We start from the raw sequence: 19,335 nt of genomic DNA, 5'->3' as shown, positions 1-19,335 counted from the left end.
TCCGCCCTCTAGCAGGGAGAGAGGAGGAAAATGAAAAAAAGACATCGGAAGTTAAAACACAAACCCGAGGCTTCTCCACCACAAACATAATATTTAAAATCGGGTAAAATTTCTTCAGGGACATCCAACGATTTCTCAGCAGGATTCTCCCTTTAAACCTGAGCAAAGGCTGTAGGCTGCTACTCTGATGGTTGCAGAAGGCCTGCCTTCACGGGCTTCCAAACCTCCCAGGTTTCAGCCTGTATTTGCCCAGGACCTCAAAAACAGTTCATCTCACTGTGACCCATCTGTAGCACACTCATTACTACTCTGTCCTTTTTCTCTCCTTTATCTGTTCACTGTTTCTTACCCTCCTAAGAATTTTCACTGTGCCTCTCCACCTATCATAAACATCATCTCTACTAGACCATCAGCTTCCTTTCCCTCTACTTTTTGGGTTTAATTTGAAATACATACAGTTTCTTATCACGAAGTATACTGGCCTGACTCCCTCATCCTTCCACACAGCTTTCTGAGCCAAGTCTGCTCACTGAGGCACAGCCCCACCATCTCCAGCCCTCACCTCCACAATCGCCATGGGGTCCTGAAGTATGGAAAGCTTCTCCTAGCTCTATGCTGCCACTTCTAAACTACAATTCTCCTGCATGCAAATACCACTTATTTTTCTTTAGGTTTATGCCTTCTGGATATACCATCCTTTAAACCAGAGTTTCTTAACCAGCGGACCATGACAGAATTTAGAGAGTCTCTGAACTTCGATGGGGTAAAAAAAAAAAAAAAAAAAATTATACATTAATTTTCGCTAAATTTGTCAACATTTTCTCCAATGTAGTATGCACCATTAGTATTCACTGTACCTAACTTTTCACCAATAGAACATATAAATGTTTTCATATCACACTGTAGTTGTCGCAAATATTTTAAAATACCATTTATGATCATTGCTATTTCAATGCTACAGTAGTTACGTTGTTAAGATGTGCTTCTAGATTTTTTTTTTTAATCTTTTTGAGACGGGGTCTCACTCTGTCACCCAATCTGGAATGCAGTGGTGCAATTATAGCTCACTGCAGCCTTGACCTTCCAGGCTCAAGTGATCCTCCTGCCTCAGCCTCATGAGTAGCTGCAGCCACAGGGGCACACCACCATACCCAGCTAATTTTTTGTATTTTTGTAGAGACAGGGTTTTGCCATGTTGCCCAGCTGGTCTCAATCTCCCAGGCTCAGATGATCTACCTGCCTCGGCCGCCCAAAGTGCTGGCATTACAAGCATAGGCCACTGCACCCAGCCTTAGATCTTGTTACTTATACATTAAAAAGAAGCACATTATATCACAAATTTCTATTTAATATTTTGTTAACTGTATCAATGAAATTCCTTTTCTTTTCAATCCTATACATTACAAAAAAACAAACACCAATGTCCTGAGAGGGAACCTAGGGACCTGGCCAAATGCCAAAATTGTTTGCCTGTCTTCTCTGCAAGGTAAACTGCTTCTTGTACTCAAATTTACTGATCTCTTCATTACTCCATCTTATATGCGGGAAAATTCCGGAGCCTGGTCAAAGCCTCTTGCCACTCCAACTATTCTCCATGCCTCTTAACATGCTTCAGTATTAAACAGACAATTCACTTAACCTGACAGCTTCCTGAACCTTCTGGATTCCAGTGACCTTCATCTCCACTCCACTCAAACACCCATTGCACAGCCACTAAGATCCTGTTATTTGAAACCAAACCAACTCTAAAATCTGAAGTCATGTTTTGAGATGATGATCAGTGTTTCTCTTCATTCCAACTGCATTCATCACATTGGAATTATGACCTCCACGCATAAAACCCATGTAATAACCCATTGTTGAAATGCTGGGATCGCCTTTACACTGAAATGATACTGACCACTTCATCACTGTATTTCAATCATTAATTCCCTCAGTCATACCCTGGAACTGGCTTAGAAACTTCTCTCCCCAAAATCTTACATGCACTTATCCTACTTTCTCACATTTTTCCTAACCAGTTCCCGCATAAACTCATGTCCACTCTACCAGCCCTCCAACCTCAGAGACTCCAGACCCATCTCTCCTTACTATTCTAGTCTATTGGCTGTCTTTCGGTATCTTATTTTTTTTTTCTCCTTCCCTACAAGCTTAAATTCATGACTTATCATTCAAAACAGCATAAGCACCTTTTAGATTCCTGATGTACATATCATTTTATCTCAGCCCAGCAAATCCCAACCCCAAAGCAATGCCAAAGTGTATTTGTTCCATTTTCATTCTGAGATTGCTGAGAAATGCTAAGGGAAAAAAAAAAAAAAAAAAAAAGAAATCACACAACTATCCAGAATGTTATCATTACAAATTAAAGGTCTTTGGTTTTGGATGGACCCTAGTACCATTTATTGTTTTGTTTTGTTCTTGGTCAGTTGTTTTTCACATCCTCATGGTCACTACTCCAAATATGGCATACTATCTCAAGCCCCTATTCAGGGAAGTCCATTTCTTTTCTTTTCTCTTCCTCCAAATTTTCTGTAGAGACGAGGTCTCACTATACGTCGCCCAGGCTGGTCTTAACACCTGAGTTCAAGCGATGGGCCTCCCAAAGTGTTAGGATTACAGGCGTGAGCCACCATGCCCAGCCAGTGAAGTCCATGTCTATTTCTTTTCCATCTACATTAGAAGAACATTGAGGCCATTGGCCGGGTGCGATGGCTCACGCCTGTAATCCCAGCACTTTGGGAGGCTGAGGTGGGCGGATCATTTGAGGTCAGGAGTTGGAGACCAGCCTGACCAACATGGTGAAACCCCATCTCTACTAAAAATACAAAAAAAATTAGCCAGGTGTGGTGGCGCATGCCTGTAGTCCCAGCTACTCAGGAAGCTGAGGTTGCAGTGAGCCGAGATCGCGCTACTGCACTCCAGCCTAGGTGACAGAGTGAGACTCTGTCTCAAAACAAAAAACAAAACAAACAAAAACAAACAGGCCATCAGGTATAATCTTTGATTTTTCTGGCCCCTCTTGCCACCTCTTCCTGCTTGCCTCAAAAGTAACTTCATTTATACTCATCATCTTTTTAACTTTTCTTGCAGTCTTATGGGGATCCCTCTTATTTCTTTTCTATCTCCTACTTTTGACTCCTCCCATGCTCATCTTACAAAGTGAGAAGTGACTTTAAAACAATGATACTACACTCATTGTAGTCTGTCTGTGGGAGGACACATCCTCTCAATATCATGCCTTTCTTCCATATTATTTAAGACCTGGTGAAGGCACTACCTTTTTGAAGAAACTCTCCGTAGTGATCCCATCTCGATCTTGAGATTGGATTAGACACATACATGTCATGTCTTTAACATCCTGAACACAGCACTTATCACACAATATTGTCATTATTTTTGCTGTACCCTCTAAGGCCAGAGTGAATGGATTACTCTGGAGCATAAAACAACTTATAATTCCTTGAAGAATTTATTTTGCTCTTAATATAGGAGGATGTATTTAACAATAAACTTTAAAATGAATAAAATTATAGGCTCCAGATGAGGCTGATGCCTAGGGTTCTGTGACAAAACATGGGAGTATTTGAGAATATCCTAAAGACTCTCATTTGCTTTTTATCAAAGAAGGTATGCTCACGTTTGTAGCACAAAACAAATATATAACACTAAACTGTAAGTCATAACTAAATTAATTGAATTGGCTATAATTTTCATATTATTTTTACAACTTTTTATTTTAGCCTTTTAAATAAAATTCCTACTTTTTATTATGTTAAAACTAATATCATGTGCAGACTAGACTCTCCATGTTCTTGCTGCTTTGAATTTGGCCACTATGTTTGTTAAAAGTCGTGAAATTTTTACTTTTTACTTCATTTAACAACTGAATTTCTACGTCAGCAAACACTGCAGAACCAACTATGCAGATTTACAAAGAAAGATAACTTAGAGATGTCAGTAAGCAGGGAAATCATTCCAAGTTACCTAAGGAGATATCTGACCCCTTGAAGGGCTATGGAAACACTCTTCTCATTAAACCTATATCTGAGCCATGACTAAGAGTAACGAACCTAAGGATTCACCTAAATTAGACTTGAATCAATGAAAAAAAGACACTTTACTTACTGGTGGTAGGAGAGTGTATTATTAATCAAATAGGGAAGAATTTGGCATGAAAACAAATATAGTTAGCCTTTCATATCCATAAGTCAACCAAGTATGGATCGAAATATTCAAGAAGAAAAATGGAAGGCTGTGTCTGTACTTAACATATATAGACTATCTTTCTTGCCGTTATTCCCAATACAGAATAACAATACAGTTATAACAGTGTAACAGCTCTTTACATAGCATTTCCATTGTATTACTATAAGTAATCTAGAAATGATTTAAGGTATACAGGAGGATGTGTGTAGGTTATATGCAAATAGCATGCCATTTTATATAAGGGACTTGCTGGAACTAATCCCTCAAGGGATGACTCTAATGTAACAAGACCAATGATACAAATAACATACATGCAGATTACGGATAGCATACTAAAGGTTTATAAATACTCAGCTGAGTTTTGAAACTTTTAGTTACAGGTGATTAGATATTCCAAGTAAATTTTGAAAAGCTTTTTGATATATAACTGATATACAATAAATTATAAAATGCATGAATTGATGAGTTTTGAAATGTGTGAAACCTGTGAAGCTGCCACTACAATCAAGATAATCATCCTCGGCCGGGCGCAGTGGCTCACACCTGTAATCCCAGCACTTTGGGAGGGTGAGGTGGGCAGATCACTTGAGGTTGGGAGTTCGAGACCAGCCTGACCAACATGGAGAAACCCCGTCTCTACTAAAAATACAAAAAATTAGCTGGGTGTGGTGGCAGGTGCCTGTAATTCAAGCTACTCGGGAGGACTTGGGAGGCTGGGGCAGGAGAATCGCTTGAACCCAGGAGGCAGAGGTTGTGGTAGCTGAGATTGCGCCATTGCACTCCAACCTGGGCAATAAGAATGAAACTCCAACTCAAAAAAAAAAAAAAAAAAAAAAGATAATCATTCTCAAAATTTTCTCCCACTATTTCTCACCTCCCCTACTTCAACCTTCGGAAACTAATCATCTGCTTTTTGTCATTGTAGATTAGTTGGTATTTTCTAGAATTTTCTAAAATAAAATCATACAGCATGTACTTTTTCACTTAGTGTGATAATTTTGGGATTCATTCATGTTATATCCACAGTTCATTCCTTTTTATTGCTAACTAGTATTCCACTGTAGGAATATATTACATTTGTTTATTTGGGTTATTTCTACATTTTGGCTTTGTGTAGAAACATGGTTTCGTTTCTCTTGGATACTCTAAAAATTTTAAAAAACCCTAAAAATATTCTAAGTGTTTCCAGACTACTGACTACTTTTACTGCCTTTCTCATTATTTTTCTAAATGATGTGGACTAAGGCATTATTTTATGTAAGGCCAACATACCTTAACTTCCAAAAATACATGATCTTAGCATCTTTTTTGCCTTCTGGGAAATTATATTGCTATTTACATGAGAGGAGAGAAATGCAGTAAGAAGGGCCAATGGCTTATGGCTAGGTCTTGGTTCCATAAAAGTCCACTAAATAAAGCAGGCAAACTCATGTTTTCTTTTATGAACCACCCTGCAAAGTTTCCTCCAGAACAAACCGGGACCCTTAGTTTTACTTATAACGTAGATAGCTCTGACTCCAAATGTGTCCCAGATTAGCTAAGATTTACAAGCTCAATGGGAAAAGCTACCACATTTTTGTATTATTACAGAAGAAAATGGCTAAAAATACTTGCTTCAGTTAGAAAAAAACTATTTGACCTTTGAAATACAGAACAGAAGCATGATTATGTTTTGGCTGAATTTCCTGTAACTTATTTCCCCAGTTTTGAAAGTTTGTCAAACTATTTATCCTAGTTACCTTTGGGAAAACAGAAGTTTAACAAACTTGTATTTTTAGTCCAGTGTTCTAATTTTAGGCATTGTGTTCAGGATAAAATAATCCAAAAACTTCTTAGAGATAGACGTAACTTTCAACATGAAATGTTTCAACTGAAATCAGTTTTGTAGACAATCCAATTATGTCCCAAGGCTTATGACTCAGGACATAATTGGATTGTCTACAAAAGAGCTATGCCAGATTTACCCAATTATGAAATAATGTTGATAGTCACTGAAAATGTGTTTTGATAAAATTTATTGAAATATAATTGGCATTTTTTAACACAGCATGTATAAGATATATACAGGCTTATTTTTAAATGCAATAAAATGGAGAATTTATATAAAATATATTTTTGATTAAAAATTCAGATTAATTTGACTTCATGCTTATCCATATTAAGATTTTTTTTAAAGTAACTAGCATAATGTCTAGATAACCCTGAAACAAATTTTCACTATTTTACATCTAAAATTCTTAGTTTCCTATGGTAACTTCACTTTCACATTTACAATCCTTTGCTAAGAATACAAGGAATTATAAAACTTACTCACGATGGAAACACATGATTTAACTGTTCCTCCCCAGAAGCAGGACACCTTATAGGAGAAAACTCTTTCATTTGTCTAACTTCATGGTCATTCTCCTTCATAATCTGACTAGGTAAAGCATGGAGTAGGATACTTTCCGAAATTTCGATTTCACTTCTACCTCCTGAAACCTTTGTTATCTGAGTGTGTTCACACTCGCACGCGCGCTTGTATGAGAGGTAGAGGTTGTTTTTTGGCTAGACTGAATCACAAAGACATATCATATTGTTAAGAAAGGGAAGAAAAGGCTGGCCTGTTTTCTTATATGAATATATGCAATTTCCCTATCCCATGTCTAGCAATTTCCTTAAATATCAACAGTATTTTATCTTCCTTACTGAACCCAATGAAACATACTATGTTCATTGCATATAAAAATATTAACATAGGCCAGGCGCAGTGGCTCATGCCTGTAATCCCAACACTTTGGGAGGCCAAGGCGGGTGGATCACCTGAGGTCAGGAGTTTGAGACCAGCCTGACCAACATGGTGAAACTCTGTCTCTACTGAATATACAAAAAAATTAGCTGGGGGTGGTGGTGTGAGCCTCTAATCCCAACTACTTGGGAGGCTGAGGCAGGAGAAGCTCTTGAATCCACAAGGAGGAGGTTGCAGTGAGCCGAGATCGTGCCATTGCACTCCAGCCTGGGTGATGAGTGAAACTCCTTCTTAAATAAATAAATAAAATAACATAAGAATTAATGATTTGGGGAGCTAACTACCTAGTCACTGTTACTTTCTTAAAGCAATTCTGTCTTTAGCAAATACTACATTATATAAAAGTGTATCTGTTTTTTCGATAATACATGGCACAGGAGTAAGGGGTTTTTGCAGGGAGGGTGGTAATCAATTTGTTTAAGGAAGATTAACTTAGTGAACCGGAAATCCAAATTTAGAAATGGAGAATAACTCTAAAAATATATGTCTTGTAAGTAGTTTGCCTTAGTGATAGCAGTGTATGTCAACAATTCTAAAAATAGAAAAAAATGCCATTTCTTCCAACTGTTTAAGATAGAGGTCTTGTCATACCCCATTTTCCAACACAGCTTTAAACTGTAATAGAACATTTTATTATTTCTGAAGTCATTAAAACACTGAGCCAATGCTTTATGTTTTTTAATGTTTATGCCATTTACCAAAGCAGTTTTAACTTTAGAACAACTTTTTTGATTAAAAAAAGTATACACATGGATTTGGGGACAGTTATGAGAACTATATGATAATCTTAAACTCTGAAAAATCACATCCAAAACAGGATGGCAGGTTGGTGTTCTCTAGCATTATCCTAGGATTCTACATTCTTTCTGATAGACTTCTAGAATTAGGCCTTTTGTAATCTGTATTACTTAATCACGGTCTCAAAGTTATTACGGCACTGTTCAAATAACAAGGAAGAGGCAAGTTTAATAAAACAAATGAAATAACCAGTTAAAAGTATGTGGGGTGTGAGGCTAAATCTTCCCTCTTATACAAAGTTTTCAGTGTACCCACTAAAAATAAAATATATTCATTGGAAAACCTTCAAATAAATCTATGATTTATTTAATATTAGAACTTCGAAGAGAAAGATAATGTTAGACAAGTGTTAACAGGATTTTGAAACAGCTAACATGAAAGACAGTTTGAAGGGAAAAAAGCCAAATACTTTACTTTTACTAAATTCAGGAAAAAAATGGTTGTTGGCAATTGTTTTCATATAGCTCTGAACAATGGTATTATTTTGTTCTCATTAACTACAACTGTGAACATCTGAACCTCTTCACTGTTGAGAGGTAATGGTGCAGTACAATATCCTCAACAGCAATACTGTGTGCTTTATCATTCATTAAACCAGGGACTGACCTTGGTGTCTATTCATTACCACCCATAAGGAATGGCAACTACACATTATTCAATAGTTGCAAAATATTTATATGTAATTTCTATACAGATTGAAGCAATTACTTGCCCAGAAACAAAAGTAACCCCATATCATACTTCTGACCACCTAAATTGGAATTATACTGGCTACTGAGTTAAGACATCTTTATACAACAGTGTTGTTTTTATTTCTGGGTAGTTTCAAGAATTCTCTAATTTTCTTTTTTTGAGGCAGAGTCTCACTCTGTCACCCAGGCTGGAGTGTAGTGGCACGATCTCAGCTCAATGAACCACTGCTTCCCAAACTCAGGCCATCCTCCCACCTCAGCCTCCTGAGTAGCTGGGACTACAGACACATGCCACCAAGCCCAGCTAATTTTTCTATTTTTAGTAGAGATGGACTTTCACCATATTGGCTGGGCTGGTCTCGGACTTCTGACCTCAGGTCATTTGCCTGCCTTGGCCTCTCAAAGTGCTGGGATTACAGGCGTGAGCCACTGTGCCCTGCCTCAAGAATTCTCATAAGGGCACTTGGGAATGAATCTCACCCTAAGCCTTAAAACAGAAATGAAGAATCTTTACTGGTAAGAAAGGGGATAAGCAAGGTTCTCACTACGGGGAAAAGCTTGTAAGCAGAGTAACAGCAACAAGGCAGCGGAGTACACTTAGCTAATGGAAGAGTTACTGGCTTAACTGGAACCAGTGAGTGAGAAGGCTACTGACCATAGACCATGAGCCAGTTGCAGAGTTTAAACTGGATCTCATAGGTACTAGGGAACCCCAGATATTAAGAACCAAATTCTTTTTTTTTTTTTTTTTCAAGACGGAGTTTTGCTCTTTTCGCCAGGCTGGAGTGCAATGCCACGATCTTGGCTCACTGCAACCTCTGCCTCCCAGGTTCAGGCAATTCTCCTGCCTCAGCCTCCTGAGCAGCTGGGATTAAAGGCGCCCGCCACCACATCCAGCTAATTTCTATATTTTTAGTAGAGACAGGTTTCACCATGTTGACCAGGCGGTTCTCAAACTCCTGACTTCAGGTGATCCACCCACCTCGGCCTCCTAAAGCGCTGGGATTACAGGCGTGAGCCACCGCACCCAGTCCAAGAACCATATTCTTAAGCACAAGAGAAGGTAGAAGTGTTCGCACCTCAGGGGGGACTATCTTTCCTCAAAGTTCTTCTCTCAAAAGACCTTAAAACAGAAGCTAGAGTGCATTCCTAAACCCACTTGCTCAAAAGGTCTCTCCAATTTACAAGTGAGCACTGATGTGTAACAGAGATATGACTAGAAAATAGCATTAACTACTCAATCTCACAAAGCAAAGATGTTTACAGTTTCAAAAAGTTTCTTCTGAGAATGGAAATTGCTTTTGAAACATAAAAATCATAAGTAATCAAAATGAAATTAAAATGTTAGGCTCTTTGGCTGGGTGCGGTGGCTCACGCCTGTAATCCCAGAACTTTGGGAGGACGAGGTGGGCAGATCACCTGAGGTTGGGAGTTCAAGACTAGCCTGACCAACATGGAGAAACCCTGTCTCTACCAAAAACACAAAATTAGCCGGGCATGGTGGCAAATGCCTGTAATCCCAGCTACTTGGGAGGCTGAGGCAGAATCATTTGAACCCGGGAGGCAGAGGCTGCGGTGAGCAGAGATCATGCCATTGCACTCCAACCTGGGCAACAAGGGCAAAACTCTGTCTCAAAATAAAAATAAAAAGTTAAGCTCTGTAAGGATGAATTTTTCCAAAATTCTGCCAACATAGTATAATAAATTAAGGTGATAATTTCCATATTTAACTAAGAAGATATATAAATGCCTTTAAAGATTTTTCAAAATTTTACATTTCACTATCACTCGGGCCATGGATCTTGGAATTTTTCATTAACCTCACCCATACTGACGTTAGTGTACACGAGCACAGCACCCTACAACAGCCACATGATTTGTTAATCCTATTGGAAGTACTTAAAGACAGCTTTTGTAGTAATTCATAAGCATTTTGAAGTCTGGTGGCTTTCCACATCCCACAGCATATGAGGTATATGATTAGAAAATGACACTGATCTCACTATTGCTTGCTAACTCAGCTGCATTAATATCTATTAGAAAAGTATAAGTTAAAAACCCAGTAACTTTGAACAACAGTGTCTACTGTTCAGATACTGAGTGATGTCTTTATACCCTCTGTTCTTTGGGGCTGAAAAGTCCCTTCTAGCTTTCTTAATTATTCTGAGAAACACTGTTTAAAGCCATCTTCACTTAAGATACGACTGTTCTGGCTGGGCACGGTGGCTCACGCCTGTAATACCAGCCCTTTGGGAGGTCGAGGCAGGCGGATCATGAGGTCAGGAGATGGAGACCATCCTGGATAACATGGTGAAACCCTGTCTCTACTAAAAACACAAAACATTAGCTGGGCGTAGTGGCGGGCACCTGTAATCACAGCTACTCAGGAGGCTGAGGCAGGAGAATCGCTTGAACCCGGGAGGCGGAGGTTGCAGTGAGCCGAGATCACGCCACTGCACTCAAGCCTGGGCGAAAGAGCAAGACTCCGTCTCAAAAAAGAAAAGAAAAAGATATGACTGTTCTTTGTGATCTATTTCCCGACATCTACCTTAAGGTTATTTAGAAAATAATAGGATGAGAAAAATACACACATGCTTTCTTGATACAAATACCACCAGATTTCTTGATCTGAGCTCTTTCAAATATAACCCTATACTTGAATTTCATACATTTACTGATAACTTTCCACAATTATGCCAGGTAAATATTAAACATTGACAACTAAAGGATATATAACAAACCAATATTTTAATCTCCAGCATATGCAAAGAAGATTTTTAAAAACTTCTTTCAAGTTTTTTGCTCTGGTCTGGGCAAATCTAAGTAATTACCTCTAATCTTCGTATCTTAGAAGCTTTACTACTAATAAGCCTCACCTTTTCTAAAGCTTTACTATTTTAAAAAATCTAAGAATTCCTGATAATTTTAATACAGTAAAGATTTACTTTTCTATTCAAGTATGAAACAAAGATCAAGAAGAATTTGACTTATTTATCAGATTCAGGGTATAAGACCTTGGGAAAAAAGGAAACAATTTCAACATTTTTTTTTGGCATGGAGGACTTTTTACCTGAATCCAAATCTCCTTTGAGTTAATTTCTGCTCCTATATTAGTTATATTTCATTTATCATGAATAAAATTCTTCTTTCAGGAACACTTCAGGCCAGACGTGGTGGCTCACGTCTGTAATCCCAGCACTTTGGGAGGCCGAGGCGGGCGGATCACGAGGTCAGGAGATCGAGACCATCCTGGCTAACACGGTGAAACCCTGTCTCTACTAAAAAATACAAAAAAAATTAGCTGGGCGTGGTGGCGGGTGCCTGTAGTCCCAGCTACTTGGGAGGCTGAGGCAGGAGAAAGTGTGAACCCAGGAGGCAGAGCTTGCAGTGAGCCGAGATCATGCCACTGCACTCCAGCCTGGGCAACAGAGCGAGAACTCCGTCTCAAAAACAAAAACAAAACCAAAAAGACAAAACAAAACAAACACTTCAGAGAAATGGCAAAGAAAAAAATGGCTTCACGTTATAAAGACCCAATACTATCCTGCACTTCACAGTCAAATGGTATATTAGTGCCCCTCATCATAAGAACGTCTATGCTCAACTTTGGTGAAGATAGCTTATTATGAGTTATGCCTTGCTTGGTCTTTTGATTAATGGAGGCATTTATGAGATAGATAAAGAAGAATAGAGATTTTCCCTCTCAGAAAATTAACTGGTCTCTACGAAGACTGTATCTGACTTTTATCATTATGGTGCTCCAATGGACAACTTAACAGTATCCAAAATGAGTAGAATTTTGCCAACTCTTACTTCTACAGCAGATTCTAAAACAATGTACTTATTTAGCCTAGTGCAGAGTAAGTTATATAGAAGGTGAGGCATTATATGGTTGCTTCTGCCCCAAGAGAAGTAGAATGATCCTCTGGCTCCGAATTTCTTCTAATCTTGTGGACCCCAAACACCTAAAATCCTTTTGGTTTTAAGAACGAGATTCTTCCCACGAGTCAGACAAGTGCCTGTGTTAGAAGAAAAAATGGCCACAATCTTTCCTTCTAAATAAGATGCCTTCACAACCAGGGCTCCCTGGGGTTCATCAGAGAATGCTGATAAAAGCCAACAAGAAAACCTGAAACACTATCCAGGCAGATCCTCTCCTGATAATTTTGATATTTTTCCTTTGGAATGTCCACTAGCAAGAATTTTTCTCTTCCTCATAGTATCATGACTCTAAAATTTCCTAAACTAGCCTACCCAGCTAAATACTGCTTTTGTTACTGTTCAATTTATTAATTCCTTTAAATCATTACACATACTATTTTAAGCTATTCAAATAAAAATTAGGCATACCTAGCTGATAGGATGTACAACCGAGACACAATACATTTAAATATAGAATAAAAAAGACCTCCATGGAATCAAAATAAACAGAAACTCCCTAGGAGGAGCAGGGAGGGAGCAGACTGTGTAGACTTTCTTGGAAGGGCAATGTTAACCTGAGTATCTTGGTAGAAAGATGGCTCAAAGTTATACTCTGGGCTAATGTCCAACAAGGACAGGACCCTGGAATGTAAGTTTCTCTTTCCTAATTTAATATCTTTTTTTTTTTTTTTCCAGTGCTAAAACATCAGATAAGAGCCTACCTGACATTTTGGAGAATTTGCTGTGCTGGGATTGATATTCCGCATTGCCTAAGAGTAAAAAATAAGACGGATAAAAATTACTTTAAGCCACATGGTCTGGCTGTGTAGGCTGACTTACAAATTGTATCCAGACATATCACCATAGCACAGAATTCCCAAGCTACCCAAGAAGAAGCACACTGAGGAAGACAGGAGCCAATGGAGTCACCACATAACAAAACTGGAACCTCGGAAGTTTTTAACAGGATTGAGGATAGGACAGCAAGACTTTAGGAGTCAGAACTAAAAAATAAAATTTGATATTGGTCACGTAGGTTCTTTGCTTCTGAGTATTAGATAAAGCAGATACAATATATTTGATGTTTCAGTGGTAAGATAAACTGTCAATGGAAGAAGTTCACAGGAAGCCAAAAGACTTAAGATATACTGAATTTATTGTGATTACTTAAAAAAAATATCTAAAAAATAGTCTATTAGTATGAGAATAGAGCAGGTCTGTCAACTTCAACATAAGAAAAGACGACACAGTAGGTAGTAAAGATGAAACAAAAAAGTTACCTTTAAAGGAAGTGAAGCTATTCTGTCCAGGACCCATCACCCAGAGTAAGATTGAGAATAAGGATTTAGGAAAATCTTTGGAAGGAAGAGTTTTACAAATAGCAGCGTTTGCCCACCAAAAAACCCCAGGATGATCTATGGCATAAAACAAAATGGCGAATGGCCCCATTTCTAGACTTTACAAATTATCTTAAAAACAGTATGATTTTGACATTAGTAATTAAAGAACTTTTTTTTTACTTTCTTGATTTTGACTGTTTTTATTCATAGTGAAATTGAGACCTGTATTTACTTAGAACAACTACTACTCGGCAACAACAAAATGAAAAACAATGAAAATAGGTTACATAAAACATATTTTAAAATTGCTCTATTTTTTTTCTATTAGCCATGTAATTATATTTTTGATGGTTCTACGGTGTTCTAAAATATTAGATGAAAAATATTCTTCCTTTATGGTAATTTGTTAGAAAGTCAGAGGTACAATAATGCTTCCTTTCTCCATCCTTTTTTATGTCAGATAAAGAAACATTTCTTTCAAGATCCCTTTATAGGGGCCAAAAGGAAAACCTCCCCTCTGCCCTCTAAAGGTTCGCTGAAAACGAACTGATAATAGACAAATTAACAGGAGAAAAGGGCAAACAAATTTATTTAAGGTGCATAAGCATGGGGGAAATTGCAAGAGAATGATTACCCAATAACCAAGTGAGTTCCAGATACTATATAATACCCTTCTTCACAGGGGAAGGGGACATGAGGGAAATGACACCATTTTGAAGGGCAGTAAATGATTTTTAGGAAGAATGAATGGGCCCAGTACACAGACAATGGTTAGTAAATAATTCTCTTTGGAAACTGAATGGGATCTGAGAAAAGACAATAGTCTGGGCAAAGTTCCTCTGAGCTCTCTAGGTGTGATAATTTAATTTTTAGTCTTTTCCTCTGTCATACAAGTTTCAGTCTTCTCTGGTTAACGAAATTTTGGGGAGAGGATCAAAGGCAATTGTATTCCTTTTGGTGGGTCTGGTTTCTAGGTAGATAAAGGAACTTCAAAGAATAGCCTCATCCTGTGCTTTGGCATAGAACTTGAGGCTGCTTCCTTAGTTTAGTTTGTCAAAGAACCATATTTTGGAGTATCATTTTCTGAGCCCCAACAAGTTCCTGACATTGTATGTTGGCACATACTGTCTTACTCCTTCTATCGGGGTTTACCTTTGATGCCAATCACACTAGAATTGTATGGACAGATTACCGACAAAGCACAGTTTCAAGGTGAGCCTGTCTCAGATGCCATGGCTTAATTTAACTCCTGAAGTACCAATTTCTCAAACCCCAAATCAGAGTTCAGGTAGTACTGAGTTCATATATTTTCACTGACGTTCAAGAGATACTTTTAAAATATAGCCCTAAAAAAAACAAAACAAAACAAAAAACAGACCTTTAAGTGCCTACTTCCTGGTAACAGAAATGTAGAGATTTTTTTTTCTTTTTTTTTTTAAGAGACAGAGTCTCGCCATGTTGCCCAGGCTGGTTTCGAACTCCTGGGCTCAAGCAAGCCTCCTGCCTCGGCCTCCCAAAGTGTTGGGATTAGAGGCATAAGCCACCATGCCTGGCCGAGTATGACGATTTTTAAATGTCTATACTTAGCATGCTGTGATTTAGGTAGGGAAAAAATAGCACAGATACATGTATTTTATGTATGTAAACAGAGTATCTCTGGAAAAATTAACAAAAAACAAAAAACCTAAGAAACTCATAGTTATTTAGGCCCCATAGGAGAGAACTAGAAAAACATGGAAAAGATCTAATTTTGAGTGTACTTTCACCTCTGTACATTTATCACTATTATACCATTTTTCTATTATCTATTCAAAAAAATTTTATATAGAAATTAAAAAATATCTACACTACTTAACAAAAGACCTTATCTCCAATATCTGAACTTAGTAGATTTAACCACTCTGAAATAAGATAAAGTAAAAATCAATGTTGAGATTAATTATATATATTAGGAACATAAAGATCAACAATACCTTCTAGAAGAAAGCTGATGGAATTGGTGATTAAAGGGCTTCAAGCTCTCTACTGCTATGTCCTACTTTTCCCAACATAAAAAAACATCCATAAGCAGGTAATCTTAAAGCACACTGGCATCTTCTAAACTTGAAGATAACTTTTTGTTTTTGAGACAGAGTTTCTCTCTGTCACCCAGGCTTGAGTGCAGTGGCACAGCCTTGGCTCACTGAACCTCTGCCTCCAAGGCTCAAGTGATTCTTGTGCCTCAGCCTCCTGAGAAGCTGGGATTACAGGTGTGTGCCACCACGCTTGGCTAATTTTTGTATTTTTAGTAGAGATGGTGTTTCGCTAAGTTGGCCAGGCTGGTCTTGAACTCCTGGCCTCAAGTGATCTGCCCACCCTGGCCTCCCAAAGTGCTGGGATTACAGGCATGAGCCACCGCACCTGGCCAAAGGTGACATTTATTTTATTTTAAATGAAAATTCTTAGATTCGGTAATACCGAAGCATATTCGTCACTTGAGGAATGTCATATTGGTGTATCCTGCCACGTAAGTTATTAATAAAGGATATTTTCTCCCAAGTGATGTTCTAGAATTTCCCCTTAAGTGAAATCCTCAGAAAAACAGCAATCCACAATTCCATGTACATTAGAGAAAGCATCCTTGCTTCCTTCAATTTTTGCTCAATTGCAATGACCATGACCAAAACAGCTCTTCATGATACAGGTTTCCAAGTCACATCCCTTGTAACTTGATCAAAGGCCACTCACAGTCACGAAACTAAGACAAGGACAGGGCTGGACAGAATGCTTCTGTGTCGCTCAGTTTTACAAAGACAACATTCCTCTGTAACTAATAAATGTTAAAATGAAATCTGCCCAACTTTAAGAAAACAAACCCCAAAAAGTGGAAGGCTGGTTTCTAACCTGTGGCCTCACCTGCCGAAGCAGTTCTTGCTGTTTCAGCCGCAGCCTCTCCTTCTCCATCTGCAGTTGCTGCAGTCGCATCTGTTGCTGCTGGTTGGAGTTGCTGCCACCCATGACGCCTCCCTGCGGGCTCTGGGGAGCCAGGGGTGGTGGCTGTTTCACTGGAGCACTCTGACTGATTCTCTGGTTCATGGCTGAAATGAAAAGAAAAAAAAAATCTGTCCTAAAAAACTAGCGAAGGAAGACAAAATGATGATTTAATTATTCAAAAGCAATTTGGGATATTCAATATAACTTTTTTTGAGCAGGAAGACTGGAAATAACCTAAAAATCCATCAATATCACAATGACTACATTAATTTACTATTACTGTTGTCACAAGATACAAGGAAGTCAGAAAAGAAACAGGAGGTAGTTTTAACATACAATAAGGAACAGTTTCTAAGGACTTACTAAATTAAAAGCAAGGTGCAGAAGAGAAAGTGTTAAAAAAAGGGGGGTCGGGGAAGGGAGCGGGGGTGAATATATATTGCATATTCAGAGGATATAAAAATTGATGAATAGCTAAGAAGCAACTAACATCTTTTGGCTCCAGAGATGGGAAACTGGGTGACTAAAGGACAAAGTTGGAGAACCTTATTTATAACTTCTGAAGTATGAACGGTGCAAATTCATTACTTCTTATGAAATATATAAATTAAAAATTCATCCACAAAAATTAAGACAAAGCATTCCAAACAGCAAAGCCCATCAAAATAATCAGCCCTTAATATATCCACATACGCATCCCAATAAAGCAAGTAGATTAAAATGATCTGATGCTTGCTCATATCAAATCGAGTCCACAAGTATCTGGATGACATGGATTTGTCTCATTTGACACCATGGTACCCCCAGCACAAAGCCTAGGTAGTAAAAAAAAAAAAAAAAAAAAAAAAAAAAAAAATTTTTTTTGAAGCTGTAATACACCATTTGGTGGTTAGAAACGGACTAGGTTTTTATACTAGTGAATTTCTATCACAGATACAACACTGATCAAACTGAATTAACCTCAGTGGGCAGAGGGAAGTTTTATGTGAAAATGTTAGTAAGAATAATAAACCTTTTCAGATACATATTCAACTTAAGTTGAAATTTTGGGTCACTGTTTCTACTAAATGTTTAGTACACATTGACTAAAGAAAACCCCAGGTCCCAATGGCTTTGCAGTCATTCAAGGAAGAAATAATACCAATCTTACACAGCCTCTTCCAGAGCATAACAAGGAAAGAATATTTTCCAACACTTATAAGGCCAGCATAACCTTGATACCATACAAGGATATTAAAAGAAAGGAAAATTACAGGCCAATCTCTCATATAAACCTTGCTACAAAAATCCTAAATAACATACACTGACAGCTCTTATAACTTAATGGTCTCCCAGTCACACAGCAAACTCCTCGTGATTTTTCATGTGTCCCATTATAACAGACTGGCTGCTTGCTAAATGCCATTTCTTCTTGGAGACTACTTGAGCAAAACCTCACAAGGCTGGGTCCATCCTATACATTAAGAATTTTCTTCTCTCAAGGAATTGCCTCGGGAACTTTTCCATATTGTCTACTGACATTTCTTGCCTGATTCTAATTTTTTGTTTACAAATTTATATGCTCCCTCAGACTGAGTGCCACAGGCATATGGGCCGTATCCTAGTCATCTATGTGTCCTCAATACCTAGCACAGCATCTGGCACAAAGTGTGTGCTGAAAAAATACTGAGCCATTTCTACATAAGTTGAGTAGTTACTCACTGAGGCAGAAACTATGTAAGACAATAGAGAGAAGTCCTACTATTAATTTCTCTTTACATTACATCTTTTTTTTTTTCCTTTTCTGTCTTACTGTGTTGCCTAGGCTGGTCTCAAATGCCTGGCTTCAAACAATCCTACTGTCTGTCTCTCAAGTAGCTGAGACTGCAGGCGAGCACCATACCTGGCTCAAGACTGCCCAATTCTTCTATCAGGCTAGCATAGCACCGAGACAGAACCAAGGATATTAGAGAGAGGAATATTACAGACCAATCTCTCTCAAAATAATGCCTTAGTTCAATCCAATCTTCTTAGCTACCTGTTAATAAAAGATGACTGCATTATTAACTTATTTCTATTTTTTCTGCTCTTTTTCCCTCCAGCTTTTCTGTATTTCATTTTCTAACTTTTGAGTTGAACTTAATTCATTTACATCTTTTTTTGGAAGACTTAAGTCAATAAATTTACCCTTAAGTCCTGCTTTACCTACATCCCACATGTTTTGAAATAGTATAATTCATGACTGTTCTATTCCAAAAAATGTGTAATTTCTATGGTGACTTACATTTAATTCATGAGCTATTTTGGAATATATTTTTATGTTTCCAAACATATATTTTACATTTTGAAGGTAATTTCCATAAACATAGAAAAGTAGAAAAATTAATACAGATAATGAATCCTTGTATACTCATCACTCGCTTTCTTCCCAATTGTCAATACATGGCCAATCTCTTTTACCTCTATCCTCAACTACTTTTTAGCGCCAATTATTTTCAAGCAAACAATATAGCATTTTACCCATAATTTCAACATGTATTCTAAAAAGATGGGGCCTTCTTTAAAAAAAGAAAAATATAATTACAATACCATGATTACACTATCAAAATTTACCAATTCCTTAATATTATCAAAA

The 19,335-nt window shown here is 37.8% G+C and overlaps 1 protein-coding gene across 12 annotated transcripts in view; it reads right to left on the bottom strand.

The window, feature by feature from the left end:
• Positions 1-19,335, bottom strand: part of YAP1 (Yes1 associated transcriptional regulator) — a 125,152-nt gene that overhangs the window by 10,688 nt on the left and 95,129 nt on the right. For 3 of the 12 annotated variants that reach the window (XM_024255114.3, XM_024255115.3, XM_054524974.2), the window contains 2 exons: positions 16,632-16,825; positions 13,131-13,178 (listed from right to left, as the gene is read on the bottom strand). In XM_024255114.3, the coding sequence (XP_024110882.1) occupies positions 13,131-13,178; positions 16,632-16,825 (242 nt within the window). The remainder of the gene's footprint in view (positions 1-13,130; positions 13,179-16,631; positions 16,826-19,335) is intronic. The other 9 variants (XM_024255116.3, XM_024255117.3, XM_054524975.2 and 6 more) reach the window with 3 other exon arrangements.

The sequence above is a fragment of the Pongo abelii genome, chromosome 9 (assembly GCF_028885655.2).
Source record: "Pongo abelii isolate AG06213 chromosome 9, NHGRI_mPonAbe1-v2.0_pri, whole genome shotgun sequence".
NCBI classification, from domain to species: Eukaryota; Metazoa; Chordata; class Mammalia; order Primates; family Hominidae; genus Pongo; species Pongo abelii.
The sequence above is the reverse complement of the archived record's forward strand: the minus strand, read 5'-3'. Positions and strand labels throughout refer to the sequence as shown.